Here is a 17,684-nt window from a genome sequence, read left to right on the forward strand (position 1 = left end):
CTGTGTGTGTGTGTGTGTGTGTGTGTGTGTGTGTGTGTGTGTGAAGAATTGAAGAGTGTATGGAGAGGTCAGTGGGGCAGAAAGCTTGGGGTATGGTATACAGAGTAGGAATGATGTGTGATTCTTCAAGAAAAGTCTCAATGTTCTGGTGACTTTACCACTGATTAAAAATAACAAAAAAAAATAATAATAGCTAATATTTCTATTATACCTACTATGTGCGAGGCACTGTGCTAAACGCTTTATAATTATTATCTTATTTGGTCCTTACAACAACTCTGGGAGATAGGAGCTATTATTATCACCATTTTACAGTTGAGGAAACTGAGGCAAACAATTGCCCAAGGTCACTCAGCTAGTGAATGTCTGAGGGCATATTTGAACTCAGGTCTTAAGCAAACAAAATACTATAAATATTTTTAATTACTTTTAATAGACATTTATTGAAGGCTTACTATGTGCATGGCCCTGTGCTAAGTGCTGAGGACACACACAAAAAAGGCAAAAGTAATCCCTGGCCTCAAGGAGCTTCTAGTCTAATGGAAAAGAAAACATGCAAACAGCTTTGGAATAAGAATGTTCTATTTGAAATAAAACATCAAGTCAAGCACCTAAATAAAAAATACTTATAGGATATGTATGTTTGCACATGCACTTGCCATCCTGTCTCTTTCAGCTCTAAATATGAGGATCCTTAATCTTTCAGTTTTACAAAGGAACAGAACCTAAAATTAGGGTAGGCAGCCACCAGGTGGTGCCAACACCTCAGTCATGGCCACATGGTCCCATCAGGGCTGTCAAAAGAATCATTATCAGGCAGGCATAGATTGTAGAAGCTTTAGATTATAGATGGGTTGAAGGAGGCAACTGATGTGAAATTTGTTGTCGCTAAACAAATGTTTGAAGAGCTATAAGGTAGTCTGATCTAGTAGAAAGTGCCTTGGCCTGGAGTCATGGAACCTTGGTTTAGAGCCTCTGGCTCTATTGAATCTGGAGTCTCAGGTTTGAATTTGAATCCTACCTCTGTGATTTATCACCTAGGTCACCTTAGGCAAATCATGTAACCACCCTGGGCATCAATTTCCACATGTGTAGAGTGAAGAGTTGGACTAGACAACTGCTATGTTCCCCTCAAGCTTGAGATCTCTGACTCTGGCTGGATGACTGAATCACTCTTGACCTTCATTTTCTCATGGGGAGAATAATATCTGAGCTTCCTACGTCCCATAGGAAAGCTCTTTGCAAACCTTAAAGTGTTCTATCAATAACGAGTAATTATATCTATCGATATACTCTATACCTACACACATATGGAATGTAAACTTTCAGGCATCCACAAAATCATTAATTAACCCTTTTCTGCCTTAGTAGATGAACCCTCAAGAGTTGCTGGGGCGGGGGCGGGGTTTAAAAAAATCTATACTTGGTGGCCAATCACTTGTGATGAGCCTCTCGGAACTGATCTAGTCTAGTCGCTGATGAAAGGCATAATGTCTTTGACCAGGCACCTCCATATGACCATGAGGCATCCATCCACATAGAACTTTAGTGGAGGATATGTCAAAAAAAATCTTGGCCATCCCCCATGCCTGGAGGGCACTCTTTCTCCTTATGCCCTCATAGGATGAATCTTTCCCTTCCCTCAGAATGCAACTTAGGTACCACCTTCTATGAGAAGCATTTCCCAATGCCACACTGACCACCCCCACCCCCACAATGAGTGACCACCCTCCCCAACAACTTTGTGTCTTTGCTGTTATTAATTATTTCGGTCATGTCCAACTCTTCATGACTCCATCTGAGGTTTTCTTTTCTTTTCTTGCTTTTTTGGAGGCAATCAGGGTTAAGTGACTTGCCAGGGTCACAAAGCTAGTAGCCCAGACTGAAATCTGAGGCCAGATTTCAACTCAGGAAAAGGAGTCTTCCTGACTCCAGGCCTGCCTCCTTGTGTCTCACTACCTTTTATTTACTCTCTATCTTTATTCTGCATATACTTCTACATGTACTTGTCTCGCCTGTTAGAATATAAGGTGCTTGAGAGAAAGGATTGTTTTATTCATTGTATTTGTATCTCCAGTATTTAGTGCTGGACTCGGCACAAAGCCGATTCTTTTTTTGGGGGGCCGGTGGGGAGTGATCGGAGTTAAGGGGCTTGCCCAGGGTCACAGCTCGTAAGTGTCTGAGGCTGGATTTGAACTCATTAACTCATGAACCCCTAAGTGATTCTTAATGATTGTTGACTGATATTGAAGAAGCAAGAAACTCACATTTGCCAAAGTCAACAGTGCTTTCCTGAAGTCTCCAGATGTCTCCGAACTAATGTCATCCCCAAGACTCTTCTTATATGCTAAAATCAAACAATAATAAAATTAAGCTGCTGTGAACTGAAAAAATGCCACCATAATACCTAGAAAACTTTCATAGTAATATTAAGACCTAATGGAAGAAAAAAAAAACCATAGGCTGTTCAGGTAACTATTTGACCTTATTCTGCCTGAGAAAAGTATTGGGACCTTAATTGTATTTCTTTTTTCCTTGTTTTTTCATAATCAAAAATATTTTCATTTTTTAATAGGGAATCAAAAAGAAAGAATTAGAAGAATTTTTAAAAAGAAAGAAGTTTGATATTCCCTTGTCTTCTCCAAATATTCCTTCTCCCCTTCCCCTGAGACTTTATAATTTTATTTACATTTTTTACAATTAAGCATCTGCCCTCTCTCCCTACCTCCCTCCTAACACTCATACACACACACACACACACACACACACACACACACACACACACACACGAAAGAAAAAGATGGCCTCTGAAACAAATACACGGAGTTGAGCAAAACATGTTCCCACATGGGCCATGTCCAAAAGTGCACGTCTCACTCTGCATACCTGGGCCACCACTTCTCTCTCTGGAGGCGGGCAGCATTCTAAATGATTGATGCTTTGGAATTTTGGTTGATTATTGCATCCTTCAAAATTGCTCATTTTTACAACATTGTTGTTATACTCTAAAAAATTATTCTCCTGGTTCTGCTTACTTCATTTTGTATTAGTTCTAAGTGAAGTTGAAAAGATGCCCATTTCCCTACCCCTTCCTCGTTCACGGAGACTTCAACTTGTCCTCTCCAAGTATGTGAGATAAGTACCACCCCCTGCCATTTTTTCCCTTTTCTTCCCCCAACTTTCCTTCCTTCTTTCAAGATCATCGAAACATAAAAATCACTCCCAGGTCCTCCATCTTATTTGATTCCCTCTATGATTCTTGCTGACATCAGAGGGGACATATTTCAACCACCTTTTTGAATTAGAATGCAAACACTTCTTCCACGGATCTTCTAATAGATCACTTCTATTTGCCTTTGTACGTTCTTCTTTACTCTAGTGTTTGTAATTCAAAATTTCTACTCAGCAGCAGCATTAAAAATCCATCCCCCACCCCAGCCCCCGCATAGCATTATACTCGGTTTTTCTGGGTGATTTCTTCTTAGCTCTAAGTCTCCATCTTTTACCTTATGAAATATCTTATTCCAAATTTTCCCGACTTCTTTATGTATAGTGGACAACAAAGCTACCCGTACCTGTCTCTGTTTAGATGCCCCTCATATGGATCTGGAGGTGCCCAGGTATGGGTCTCGAACTTCTGCCTGCCCAAGTGCACTGGCTCTCCCTGAATCAGAATGCTCCTGTGGCATTCTGGGCTAGTGTCCATCCTCAGTGTCTGGAGATCTGTCTTCCTATGCCACCTCAGGCTAGAAAAATGACTCACTGTGACTTTTTCTTGGATTTCTCCAAAGGATTTGGCCTTGTGCATTTTTTTTAATATTTGGAGTTTTATAGAGCTCACTGTATTGTTTCCACCTCCTCCCTGACGACATTAATTAATATACTGCTTAAGACCCTTTCACCTCTGGTCTTATGATCATATACAGTAATATATGTGTTTTTTTCTCATGCTAGTCCTGAGAGCTGGTTCAATTAAACAATGTTTTTATAGGGTAGAAGCTATTCTATCTATAGGTTCAAACACATAAATCATGGCAGCTGGTGGCAGACTGTAGAGTTTACTGAGCTTACAGTAAGGGAGACTTGAGTTCAAATCCAGCCTCAGATACTTCCTAGCTGTGTGACCCTGGGTAAGTCACTTAACTTCTGTCTGCCTCAGTTTCCACAACTATAAAATAGTGATTGTAATAGTACCTACTTCACAGGGTTGTTGTGAGGATCAAAGAACATAATATTATAAAGCTCTAAGCACAGAGCCCAGCCCATTTTATGTGCTATATTTTCCTCCCCATTTATCCTTATGTAACAGTTTCTGGCTCAAAAAATATTCACATTTCTCTATCCCATTATTCTATTTTTTTTTTTTTTGCAGGGGGGAAGGCAGGGCAATTGGGATTAAGTGGTTTGCCCAAGGTCACACAGCTAGTAAGTGTGTCAAGTATCTGAGGCCGCATTTGAACTCAGGTCCTCCTGACTCCAGGGCTGGTACTCTATTCATTGCTCCACCTAGCTGCCCCTCCCATTATTCTAAATACAATTCTCTTTCCCACATACAGCTTCTTCTCCAACATGAACGTGACCAGCTGTACCTAAAATGCCACACAATGGAGAGAGCCCTTACCCGTATAATAAGCCTCATAGATCTCCTTCAGTTGTTTGCTGTTCCTGGTAGTTAGGATTTCAATCAGTGAACTCTCATCAGTTCCAGAGCCCTGAAACAGAAGTACAGATTTCCTAAGAATGTTAATTTTATTTTTCTCTGTTTTATTTCAGTCTTCACAGAAGGGAGAAGTAGTTTCCAGCAAATTAATTCTATCATATATTACACAAAAATAGCATTCTAAGCCTCAATGCATTTTGTCATTAACATAACACAAATATTCTGGAATTTGCTAGCATAAAAACAAATACTAAGCTTCTAGAAAATGAAGAAAACAATCATTCCAAGTGCAGCGGAGGCTGAATGGGCCATCCCATGGTACATGCTCAGAGTGCCATTTTTAGTTGTAGTCAATTATATGGGAGTTTGTGGGTGTGCTATGGGCCATGTGTGACTCAGACTAAAATGTCTGCACTTTGAGATGATAAAGAGTGTCCTCATAGGAAGCAGATCTGAGAAAATTGATGACTCAGTAGGTATTTTAAAAGGAGTGACCCCACCCTCAGCTCCTCTCTTGCTTTCTGGCTATGAAGTGCGTCAGCATTGTTTTAAGCTTCTTCCCAAGAGGGAGGTGGAGGAAATGGACACATTGCTCAATTCCCCCACCATCTTGGCCTCCATGTGGCCAAGAGCGCATGGCACCCAAAGCACATGCTTTGCTTAGGCAAGCTTGAGCCTGGGTTTGGGCTGCTTCTTTTGGAACTAATACTATTATTAGTATTATCTATTATTATGAATATAACCACTCATACTACCAATAATAGTACCACTATTATTAATGCTACTACTACCATTGGTACTGCTACTACTACTACTGTTCTCTCCTAACCTTAGGCAAACAAGCATCTATCCTGACATGGAGGTGTCCAGGCTTGAAAGACAGCATTGTGAGGCTGGGAAGGCTATAATTCCTCTGTTCCATTGGGTCAGATCTGATTGGCAGTAGGGGAAGAAGTTCTAGTAATTACTCTAAAGTTCTTAGAGAGGACAATCACTGAAAAGAGGATTTGCCCAAGCCTGACATACATGTCACGGGAATTGTTTGGATAGTTCAGGGCCAAGGTAAAATGCAAAATGCCTAATTAACAACCTTAAAAACCCCTTTATTTTCTGATCAAGTTGAGGCTTAGAAAGCTATTTTAGGTTTAGTTTGTGAGAGGTGCAGCTTTTATATTTAGCATTTCTTTTGTGTGTAGGAATAAAATACCTGATTCATATTGTACACTGAGTACCTTTCAATACTTCTTTTTGGGGGAAATACTGGATTTGAGCCATAACCTAAGGTATAAGTAAATTTCTCCCACTCCCCAACCCCAGGCACTGCAGTGGTGGTTTAATGAACCCAAAAATGTGAGAAAAAGAAGCCTGACTCCTCTCAGTAGTGGATAGGTTCCCTCAGGACTAAACCCAGTCGAAACCACATGCCTTGGGTCAGAAGAGAAGGGCTTGTTCACAGAAAAGGGAGCACTACAGTATTTCAGCTCATGTGGGCAGTGGTTCTTCAATGTTAGACATGAATAAGTCATTTTAAAATGAAAGGACAATGACCCTTAAAATCAGAAATCTTGGCCTTGTTATGTGAAAGACATATTAGATTTGTTCTGTTTGGCCCCAGAGGCCAGAACCAGGAGCAAAAGGGGGAAGTAGCAAAGAAGCCAAATGAAGACCGATGTCAAGAAAACCGCACCAAGGATTAGAGCGGTCCATAAGGGGAAGGGGCCGTCTTAGGAGGTGACCTCCTTAAAGGTATTTAAGCAGAGAGATTTTCTGGGTATGTAAAAGTAGGGATTTCTTCTATGGATAACTGGACTGAGAGGATCACCGGGGTCCCTCCTAACTCCCAAATTATGTGAATCTGTGAGATGATCATTCTCAAGCACGTAAATAATCCACACTATTTAAAAAAGGTCTTGTAATATTTTAAGTGAATTCCTCCTTCCATCCTTGCTGCTACATAGATAGGCCAATGCCATAATCCTATTATGGAGAAGGAAGGCTGTCAGAGACTCAGGCTTGTCACGGGAAGTGAGCCCACTGAATTACACTGTCCTTCCAAGAACAATGGTCAAGAACCGGACTACTGCCTCCGAGCTGATTGGTGTAAGGTGGTGGTGTCAAACTCAAACAGAAATGGATAGAGTAGAGAGAGCACTGGACTTGGAGGACCTGAGTGCAAACTCTGCCTCTGACGCTTCTGTGTCACTCTAGGCAAGTCATCTTTCCCTCTTTCACCCTCTTAGTTTCTCTTCATTTAACCTCTCAGTTGCCTCTTCTATAAAATGGAAATAATAGTGCTTGCCTAAGTGAGTTATTGTGAGGATCAAATGATCTATGTAAACCTTAAAGGTCATAAAAGGTTATCTGCTGCTGTTGCTGCTACTACTACTAAAACTAATTCTATTTTTACCGTGACAAATAGTATTACTAGTATTACTATTACTACTGCTACTTCTCCTCCTCCTTTTACCAAGACTACTACCAAAATAATACCATGCATACTATTAGTATGAGTACAACTGCTACTACTAATAGTACTAGTATTAATACTAACCTACTAGTAATAGTACTGCCCATAGTACTAATGCCACTAATACTACCACCACTAATGACAATACTATCAATCTTACTATTACTAGTATTATTACCATTATTATGAATATAACCACTCATGCTGCCAAGAATGGTACCACTATTATTAATGCTACTACTACCATTAGTACTACTACTACTCCTAATAGTACTAGTATTATTACTACCACTACTAGTGGTAAAACTCCTAGCGGTAAACTCATCTTTCTGAGTTTAAATCCAGTCTCAGACACTTGCTAGCTGTGTGACCCTGGGCAAGTCACTTAATCCTGTTTGCCTCAGTTTCCTCATCTGTAAAATGAGCTGGAGAGGGAAATAGCACGCCACTCCAGAGTCTTTGCCAAGAAAACCCTAAATGGGGTCATGAAGAGTCAGACACAACTGGACAACCACAAGATGGATATTACTACTACTAACTGTTATTATAATACTTCCATAAGAAGTAAATATCGAGTGATGAAAATCACTCTAGGGAAAATGAAGTAATGGCTCACATCCCAGGGTCTGAACTCTTCAATTTCATTCAATTCAACAAGCATTTATTAAATATCAATTCTGTGCTGGGGATATAACATTTTTTTAAAAGGTGGTCCTTACCCTCGGGGAAACTTACATTCTACTGATAGCAAAACTTCTGATCAGAAAGTGTCCTTGTTGAGACATATCTCTTTCATAATAAAACAGGAAGAGTTTTTATTTGACTTGATAAGCTTGCAAAATTTCTGATGATCAATCTTGGAAAAGCCTTTTCTGTTGCAAATAAATAATTCACAAACGCTTGTGCCTCATTAGGATGTAGTTCCCTGGCTGCAAATTAAAATGACATTGTACTAAAGCCACAGTTTATTTGCCATTTTAGCCCATGAAGGATATAAATGCAGAAGAACCTTTTGTAGGAGTCTCGAAGAACAGCAGAATAAAAGTCAAGTCGGAGTCAATTAATTAACAGGTAACTTCCACTTCGTGACAGGCTTGAGGACATAAGCTGAAAGCAGAGTAGTCACTACCCCTAAAGAATCCACAATCTACTAGCTGATCATTTTTCCAATGGTAAAGTTGTAGATTATTTTTTCATAGCGTTACTTTCCTGTGGTCATGCAGATTACAAGCAGACACATATGGATGGTGAAACTACCACTGGACTCCTACCTTCATGGCTTTCTTTAATTGCTTCGCATCAAATAGGGCTGGTGGAGTAATAAGGGCCACCATTAGACGTTCAAAGTTGCCAGAGAGATCACTCTTCAAGTCATCTTTCAGATCCTAAAACAAATTCCCCAAAGTAAAACATTTTAAATGCTGGACATTCCTTCTCATGGGTTGGCTCAGAGGAGAAGGTTAACATTCTCTGCCTGGGAGGGCACACCCTTCACCCATCCACACACACCCAGCTCACTTGTCAGTGTTCAGTTACTGCTGCCTAACATTTGAGGACTGCCTCCTTGATCTACCCCCAGAATGGGCTCAGGAGCAAAATCTCTGAAGAGAGAGAACTCTGCTTAACAGCCCTACTACATTAGGAAGGATTTGGTTTTACTATGGGTCTACTTCATGTAGAAAGACTAAGATTGGGTTTTTTGAATATTTTTTCCAATTACATGTAAAAAATTTTAACATTTGTTTTTTAACATTTCGAATTCCAAAGTCTCTCCTTCCCTCCTTCCCCTCACCCTCCCTGAGATGGCAAGCAATTTGATAAAGGTTATACATGTGCAAGGGCTAAGTTTTTTTGGTGGTCAAAAATCAGCACCAAAGCAATCAGACTTTACTTCTGACATACAAATAGCAAAGAGGAAAGTAGGTCAGGTGAGTGGAGAACATGATGTTGGCTCCTTAGCTTACTGTTTGTTCTAGTTCAAATCTATTTGCACGTTAAACCAATAAATAGTTGATAAACATTTATTAAGCATCTATTATGTGCCAGCCAGTGTGCTATGTACTGGGGTTGGGAAAGAAAGAGACAGACAGATAGAGATAGAGGGGTGAGAAGGGGGGAGGGAAGAAGGAAAAAGGAGGGAGGGAGAAAAGGAAGGAAGAAAGTGGCAGGAAGGGAAAGAAGGAAAAAAGAAAAGAGAAAAGGAAGGAAGAAGGGAAAGAATGAAGGGGAGAAGGAAAAGAGGAAGGAATTCCCTATGCAAAAGCAACCCATGATCTAATAAGGGATGAAAACATAAAAGGAAGCTGAAAAGTGTGGGAAGAGGTACCTAATTCAGGGGCATGATAAAGAAGCCAGTCAGTAAAGTCCCAAGGTAGTGCGACCAGGTGAGAAATGACATGTCTGAGCTGTGCTCTCTCCTTAAATGGAGGTTTGGAGTTCATCACTCCATTTTCCAATCAGAAAGGCAGAAGGTAGTGCTGAGGTAGAGTCCCAAGGCTGAAGATATCTTACAGGATGCTTAAATTATCCCAAAAATGAGCATGTTATGGTCCGTGGGGTCCCCAAGAGTCAGACATGCCTGAACAACAAAAAGTCACCAAGCTTGGCCCCCAGAGAGGAAATGAGAAAATGCTCCTCCCTCCTTTGGTTGGAGAGCTGAGCATTCATGGGTGTGGAATGTTATAAATGTGGATAGAGAGACACCACTAACATGGTAGTTGGATTTGTTATACTGTTATGGATCTGTTTGTTTTTAAAGGAATGCTTACTGATTAGGCTGGGAGAGGAGGTCTATTCAGAATTGAATCTGATATGAAAGTGAAAGGTATTGATAAAACTTAAATCAAATACCGCAGAATAGAAATCACTATGACCCACAACCACAGGAACTCACAAGGAACAAAATACCCACAGAACCTCATAAAAATAAAATATGCCAATACTACCACAGCACCCCTTTTATGACACTTATTTTTATGTGTATTACCTTTCTCAAAAATGTGGGTCAGTCGAGATTATTTTTACATACAATTTCACAGATCGTTCTAGAGCAATCCCTCATATTTTTTATCCAAAGAGTACACTAAAGGTTAAGTGACTTGCTGAATATCTCATAGTTGGTAATGATGGAATAGGGAAAGGCCTTCCATCTCTGGACTCCCAGCCTAATGTTCTTTCCTACTTCACATCAAACTTGAGATGCAAAGTTTACTAGGCACATTCATCCATAACCTTTCATATGGGATATGTGATTATCTTTTTACTCACTTCCACTAATTAAGTCTTACCTTTCCAGATGCTACACGATATTCCTTAGCAATCAACTGCCGCTGTGCGTGAGATCTTGCTGTCAGAATGTGGATAATAGTTTTCTCATCGGTTCCTAATTTTACAAAGAAAATTAATCGTACAAAACTTCAACTCAATTTTGGGAATGTCTACCTTGAAAACACCGATAATTAATGGATTATAAAGAATGCAGAAATTCAGGCACTTCCAGTTTAATCTCCAAGTTCCATTCAGGCTAGCTTCATCCGGATGTTCATCTATCCACATCTTATTTTCCATTGTACAAATACAACTGGGAAAGTCATGCTTGCATTGAGATAAAGCAAGCATGTCCTTTCATAGCAAGAGGATGTAAGTAATGTGTAGGAAGAAAATAAAGGTTGTCTTTATCTGTCTAATACAGAAAATAAGCCTGGCAAACAGCACCTGTACAGACACCTTTGGCCTCTTTAATATTGACAAAGGTAAAATGAAATATGGAACACTGCTCACCAATTCCTTGGATAGCCTTTTGGATAGCTTCAGCATCTGCCGATGGGTTAAAGCCTGGGTAATCTCGAACCGTCCCTCTGTTCCCCGTCTACAAGAGAACACATAAACATGAAACATTCTTTTCAGCTGCAAAGTATGTCTTTCACAAACCCTCAACCAGTGCTTAATTTGGATCTTTTTGATTTTTTGGACCAAAACTGATTTTTATCAGTGAAGGAAGCTCCCAGTGAGGTACCTCTGTCGAAGCAGAGCAGTACCCACTTTACTACTAATAACCTTAGAAAGTTGACTAGAGGCTTGAGAGGTCAAGTAAATTGGCCAAGGTCACTCAGCCAGTTTGCGGCAGAGATGGACCTTGAACTTAGATCTTCCTGACTCAAAACCAGTTCTTTATCCACTATAGTAAGGGTACCAAACTCTAATAGAAATGGGAGCCACTAAACCATACATAAGAAAACCACATATTAACATTGTCTATGTCCTATTGTATTTTTATTTTAAACTTATTTTAAATATTCTAAATTATATTAAATATATTAAATTACATTTCAATCTGGTTCCCATCTCACTGAGGAATTTTGGGGGTTTGATACTTCTGTGCTATATCATATTGCCTCTTAAATGCTTTAACCAAAGTTAAAACATTTCTTCAGGGCATTCTGTAGGATGTACCTACATGTTATCATGCATGTCCTAGAAGTAGGGAGCATGAATTATATGTGTAATAAGCAGATTTTCATTCATTTTCTTCTATATGTAATTGGGGTGATCAGAAGAACCTTTTTTTGCAATAGATGTGTAGTATCAGCTGAGAAATCCCCTTCCAAGGGCTTTGTTGACATTGTAAGTTATTTGGCATAGCAAATAAGTGGGAAAATGGTATGCACATATTTTAAGCACCCTCTCAAACCCTGGACTTACAAAAATGTAGCTAGTCAGCTAGAAAAGACTCACCCAGAGAAGAAAAACAAATGAAACATTTTAAAATTTCTTGAAAGTACACTGTTAATATCTGAAAAGAGCAAGGAATTTCAAGAGGCAGGAGGGAGAAGAGGCACATTCCAGACATGGAAACCTAGTTGTACTAAAGTACAGAAGTGAAAAATGGACAATTCTCATGTACAGAAAACAGGTCAGTGGTTTTATTAAATAGTTTTACATTGTAGAGATTTTACTCAATGCATTTTTTCTCAAAATACTGTTATTTAGGCATTATTCCATAACCAGTAGATTGCAGTGTTTACTTATACAACTCTGTTGTCACCATCTAATGTATGTTACAGAAAAGAGGGACAAACGACTTTTTAAATGTAATTTTAAAAAGTATACTGTTAATGACCAAGCTTGGCTATTAACAGTAGAGATTAGAAAATGCCCTCTTTGCAGGAGTGGGAGGCTACAGTGTTGAACACTGTATACACTCTCAGATTTGGTTGGTGTATGGTTTGGTTTAGCTAAAATTCTTTTCCTCTTTGTTTTAAATATACTTTTTGTTATAAGGAATGGCTGGCTAGAGGCAGAAAGGAGGTGTATTCAACAATGAAGGTGTTATAAAAATATATCAATGAAATTTTTAAAAAGGAAAGACAGGTCACTAAAAATAGTAAAATAAATGAAAATAAATATTCATTTGATGGGTTTTCTCCATTCCTCAATACCTCTTCATAGTGTGCCTGTTCCTTCATTATCATAATCAGGTTTCTTTTTAAGCTGTTATGGATATGACTTCCTTTTTATATAACTCTCTAAGGTTGACTGTTGTCTTGTATTAACATGACTTCATTTGGTCTCTCCTCAAGCACTTAATATCATTTCTGTGAAAGGCTATTATCTTGTCATTTCAAAGTGAATGGAGAATTAATGTTCCCACAAAGACAAAAATGAGATACTATGTCTGCTCAGTCAATAGATTAAATTGAGCAATCTGTTTCAATACAATCTAATTGATGAAAAACCCCAACCACTCAAAATAGAGAATTTTAGATACTAAGGTAATTATAATTATTCAACAACTGTCTGTCAAGGTGCTCTGAACAGAGAATAGGTAAAAGGCTGGCATTGTCAATAAAATCACTGTGGCACTATCCTACAATGGCTCCTTATACTTTGTTACATCTTCCCCTTTGATGATGATTTCCTATAACATCCCTGAGCTTGGGTAGCTTTTGCCTCCATCTGCGTAACTCAGTCATTCTCTACTTACCTAGCATAGAATGTTACTTGGTACAAGGAAACAAAGCCATCATCAGCTGATGGTTATTTGAAAATTATACAAGCAATGCTTCTTATTTTTTGCCTTCCCACTGGTTTTTTTTTTTTTGCCACATGCTCATTGTGTGTTTTGAGCGAGGCCACAGCAATTGGTTTTTGCTACTTGTTAGCAGTTCTGAGGTTTGCATTCTATGGTCCTGACACATTATTATGTCCTCTTCCAAAGAGCTAGAGGGTAATGGCTATTAATTGACTACATATATAAAAGAGTCTGTTAATACCACCAGAACTTCAGCTAGAGGTTCCCCACTTTTGAATCATTCCCTAGCCTGGTATATCGACACAATCAGGAAGGCAAGACTGATGGGGGAAGAAATGGGAGAGCTGAAAGGGAGCAGTTTTTTGCTGAGGGCCCCAACAATCTTTTCCCTTCTAAAGTTGCCTTTGGGCAATAGATAAAACCAGGGAAGATGCAGAGCCTCTGGACTGGTATTCCAGCTTTTTTTTTTTTTACACAGTGACAAATGCAGACTAAAGTAGCCCACACACATAACTAATCCACTGAGTGACACCCATTCCACGCCTTACAGTTATATGGCACTTCACTACAGGTTTCTGTAAGTTCTGATTAAAACCTTTAATCTTTTCACACTAAAGTACATTGTCATATAAAAGAAAATATATTAACTATTCATTTCCTATATGGTGCCATATATCCACTTGTCCATATTATATATCATGAGATGACATGGATTGTGTCTCCTGTACTATGTGAACAGGAGGAAAAAGAAGCCAGCGTCAGAGCACTGTAGAGTGGGGAGGTCTGGTTCTCCTAGTTAGCTTTTGTCATGCATCTTTATTTCCATATATTCCATGCATCCTTGGGTAAGTCTAATGCAACAGGAAATAATGCAAACATACTGAGGTCTGGGACAGAAAACACTAAGTCATTTGGGCAGTGATAACCCTGTCAACAGCTCCTTCTCTGACAAAACTTTCTGAGCCTATCCCTATTCACTCAGGCATGCCTCTTCTCAGAAATTCCAGGACCATACTGCTCGATAATGTGACCACTCATTTACCCATTCAACTCTGCCCAAAGCAGAGGTCTTAGAAGAAAGGCTGTGTGCCTGGATTCATAAAGAGATCTTCTGTTACTAACAGACTTAGACCTTCTCAGTGGGGGCCAATGGAAAGAGCTCCTAGCAGGGAGCATGAATAAAAGGCAGCTGGGAGATTTATTGCTCTAACTCTAGAGCTGGGCTGTAGATCCAGAGTGGGACCTGCATCAAGGCATCAGGGTGACCTGCAGCTGTGTGCCAGGGTGAGGAGCAGTCATGGATCTAGCTCACACTTAGCCTGAAGTTGTGTACTGGGCAAGGTTCAGGATGAGCAGCATCTGTGTGCACCGACTCCCAAGGGGAGGGTCACGGATTTAATGCTCTGTCTGGTCTCTGAGTGACCAAGGCAGAGAGAATGGGCAAGGGGAAGCTTGAGTTCTGTTACTGAAGACCTTTCCAGCTAGCTGACAGGGGCTAGGGCCAGCAGAAACTAGAAAGCATGGGAATAAATGGAGTCTTTCTGATAAGTAGTATCTATCTAAAACCATCAGCAAGCATTAACTGTAATGGGAATAAACTAAAAGCCTTCCCAATAAGATCAGCAGTGAAGCAAAGATGTCCATTATCACCATTATTATTCAATATTGTACTAGAAATGTTAGCTATAGCAACAAGACAAGAAAAAGAAATTTAAGGAATAAAAATAGTGAGGAAACAAAGCTATCACTCTTTGCAAATTATATGATATATGCTTAGAGAACCCTAGAGGATCAACTTAAAAACTAGTTGAAACAATCAACAACTTTAGAAAAATTTCTGGGTATAAAACAAACCCACACAAATCATCAGCTTTTCTATATACTACCAACAAAACCTAGCAGGAAGATATAGAAAAAGAAATACATTTAAAATAAATGCAGGCAATATAAAATACTTGGGAATCTACCTACCAAGACAAACCTAGGGATAATATGAACACCATTACAAAACATTTTTCACACAGATAAATCCAGATCTAAACAACTGAAGAATATTAATTGCTCATGTATAAGCTAAGTCAATATAATAAAAAAGTCATTTTAGGTTAATTTATTTATTCAGTGCCATGCCAAACTACAAAAGAATTCTTTTATAGAGCTAGAAAAAAATAACAAAATTGATCTGGAAGAACAAAAGGTGAAGAGTCTCAAAGGAATCTGAGAAAAAATGTGAAGGAAGGTGGCCTAGCAGTACCAGATTTCACACTGTGTTACAAAGCAGTAATCATCAGAGTCATCTGGTACTGGCTAAGAAATAGAGTGATGGATCATTGGGATAGATTAGGTATACAATATACAGTAGTAAATGGCCATAGTAATCTGGTGTTTGATAAACCCAAAAATCCAAGCTTTGGGGGCAAGAACTCATTGACAAAAACTGCTAGGAAAACTTGAAAGCAGTTTAGCAGAAACTATGTATAGATCAGTATCTCACACAGTATATTAAAATAAAGTCAAAATGGATACATGACTTAGACATAAAGAATGATATCATAAGAAAATTAAGGGAAAATGGAAAAAAATATCTGTCAGATCTTTGGATAAGAAAAGAATTTATGACTAAGCAAGAGACAGAAAAGATCATGAGAAGTAAAATGGATAATTTTGATTACATGAAATTAAAAAGTTTTTGCACAAACAAAATTAATGTAGACAATTTAGAAGGAAATCAGGAAATGGGTAGGGGGTTGTAATAACAAGTTTCTTTCTCAAATATATATAAGGAACTGAGTCAAATTTATAAAAAATAAGAGTCATTTTTCAATTGATAAGTAGTCAAAGTATGTGAACAGGTAATTTTCAGAAGAAGAAATCAAAGCTATTGATAGTCACATGAAAAAAAAATCCTCTAAATTACTATTGATTAGAGAAATGCAAATGAAAACTACTCTGAGATACCACCACACACCTATCAAATTGGCTAACGTGACAGAAAAGGAAAATGACAAATGACCCTTTCCTAGATCTACATTAAGAAATTTATACTTACTGACCTCACCAGATATTTACATATATTTTACTATTTTATTCAAAATTTTCACATTAATACTCGTTATAGATATATTCTTCCTCTGTTTTGACTCTCCCTGGTTTAGATACCAAGATTACATTTTTAACATGGAAAGTACTTTGTAGAATTCCTTCTTTTCCTATTTTTGCAAACAGTTTATGTAATATTCAAATTAATTTTTCTTTGATATTTTAGTATCATTGGAGAAAGATTTCACAAGATGGAGAAAACTTCAGAGTGTTTTTCAGTGGAGTCATAGAGCTTAATTTTATCCTTGTATATCAAGTGATTAAGAGGACATTTTGTTTTGATTTCTTCTTTAATGTAGAAGTCTCATTTAGTTCTATTTAGGGAGATGTTAATGGATTTAAGATTAGGATCATAGTAGACGTAAGGCAGAACCATAATAGACTTAAATTATCTTCATGAGAAAATGTTTTATATGAGTTTTTGCTGACATTTTGTGTTGGTGGTATGTTTTAAATACAGAATGGTTTTCCAGAGGAAAAGTGGCATAACAAGCACAGTAGCAGCTAGTATGTAAGTAGGACTTTTAAGGTGTGTAAAGTGTTTCACATATGCCAACTCAAATTTCTTGGCAACAACCCTGGAAAGTAGGTGCTTTATTGTCCTCATTTTACAGGTGAACAAACTGAAAACTTAGAGAAGTTAAGTGACATGCTCAGGGTCATACAGTTAGGGGATGTATGAGGCAGGACTTGAATTCAGATCTTCCTGACTCTAAGACCTGCCTTATCAAGGTAAACAAGGAATACTCCTAAGGAAAAAGCAGCAAACACCTAACATCAATTCTAAATGTTCTTTTTTCCAACCTTTACTCCTAAATCTTGCGAGATAGGTACTAGCCCCTTGAACAGATGGGGAAACTGAGGTTTATAAAAGTTAAGTCATTTGCTCTCAGTACAATAGTGGCAGAAGCAGGATTTTAATGCAGATGTGCCTGACCCCTAAATCTAGCACTCTATCCACCTATCACTCTATCTACACTGCCTTAAATGAGCAGAGTCATTCCTTAACCAGAGTTATAGAATCAAGGAATGTTAGAGATGAAAGGGGCCTTAATGATCAACAAGTCCAATATCTCATTCCCATTTTGTTGGTGAAGAAAGTGAGGCTTGGGAAAGTTAAATAATTAAAATGAAAAACTAGATATCCTCACTCCCACTTCAGAGTTCTTTCCACCATGTCATATCGGTTGCAAAATGTTTAAACATTTGCAATAAATGATCAAAAAATTTTCATGGTAAAAGGGCATCTCTTTGTTTTTGCCTCTGGATGCTTTTTTAGCACCCTTGAAGAAGAAATAAAAACAAAAAACAAACCCACCCAACAAATCACGAATTCCTTTCTGGGTGAGAAGGAAGAAGAGCTAAATAATGAACTTGCTGTTTTCGAAATGTTGGCCAACTGAAAGGCAAACAAAGCTTTTTGCACT

General features: G+C 38.5%; 1 protein-coding gene across 2 annotated transcripts in view; it reads right to left on the reverse strand.

The window, feature by feature from the left end:
• The window catches only part of ANXA3 (annexin A3), a 46,817-nt gene that overhangs the window by 14,853 nt on the left and 14,280 nt on the right, over positions 1 to 17,684 (reverse strand). For both annotated transcript variants that reach the window (XM_036765358.1, XM_036765357.1), the window contains exons 3-7: positions 10,908 to 10,995; positions 10,415 to 10,509; positions 8,399 to 8,512; positions 4,622 to 4,712; positions 2,268 to 2,347 (exon numbers count right to left, since the gene is read on the reverse strand). In XM_036765358.1, coding sequence (XP_036621253.1) covers positions 2,268 to 2,347; positions 4,622 to 4,712; positions 8,399 to 8,512; positions 10,415 to 10,509; positions 10,908 to 10,995 — 468 coding nt within the window. The remainder of the gene's footprint in view (positions 1 to 2,267; positions 2,348 to 4,621; positions 4,713 to 8,398; positions 8,513 to 10,414; positions 10,510 to 10,907; positions 10,996 to 17,684) is intronic.

The sequence above is a fragment of the Trichosurus vulpecula genome, chromosome 6, assembly GCF_011100635.1.
Source record: "Trichosurus vulpecula isolate mTriVul1 chromosome 6, mTriVul1.pri, whole genome shotgun sequence".
NCBI classification, from domain to species: domain Eukaryota; kingdom Metazoa; phylum Chordata; class Mammalia; order Diprotodontia; family Phalangeridae; genus Trichosurus; species Trichosurus vulpecula.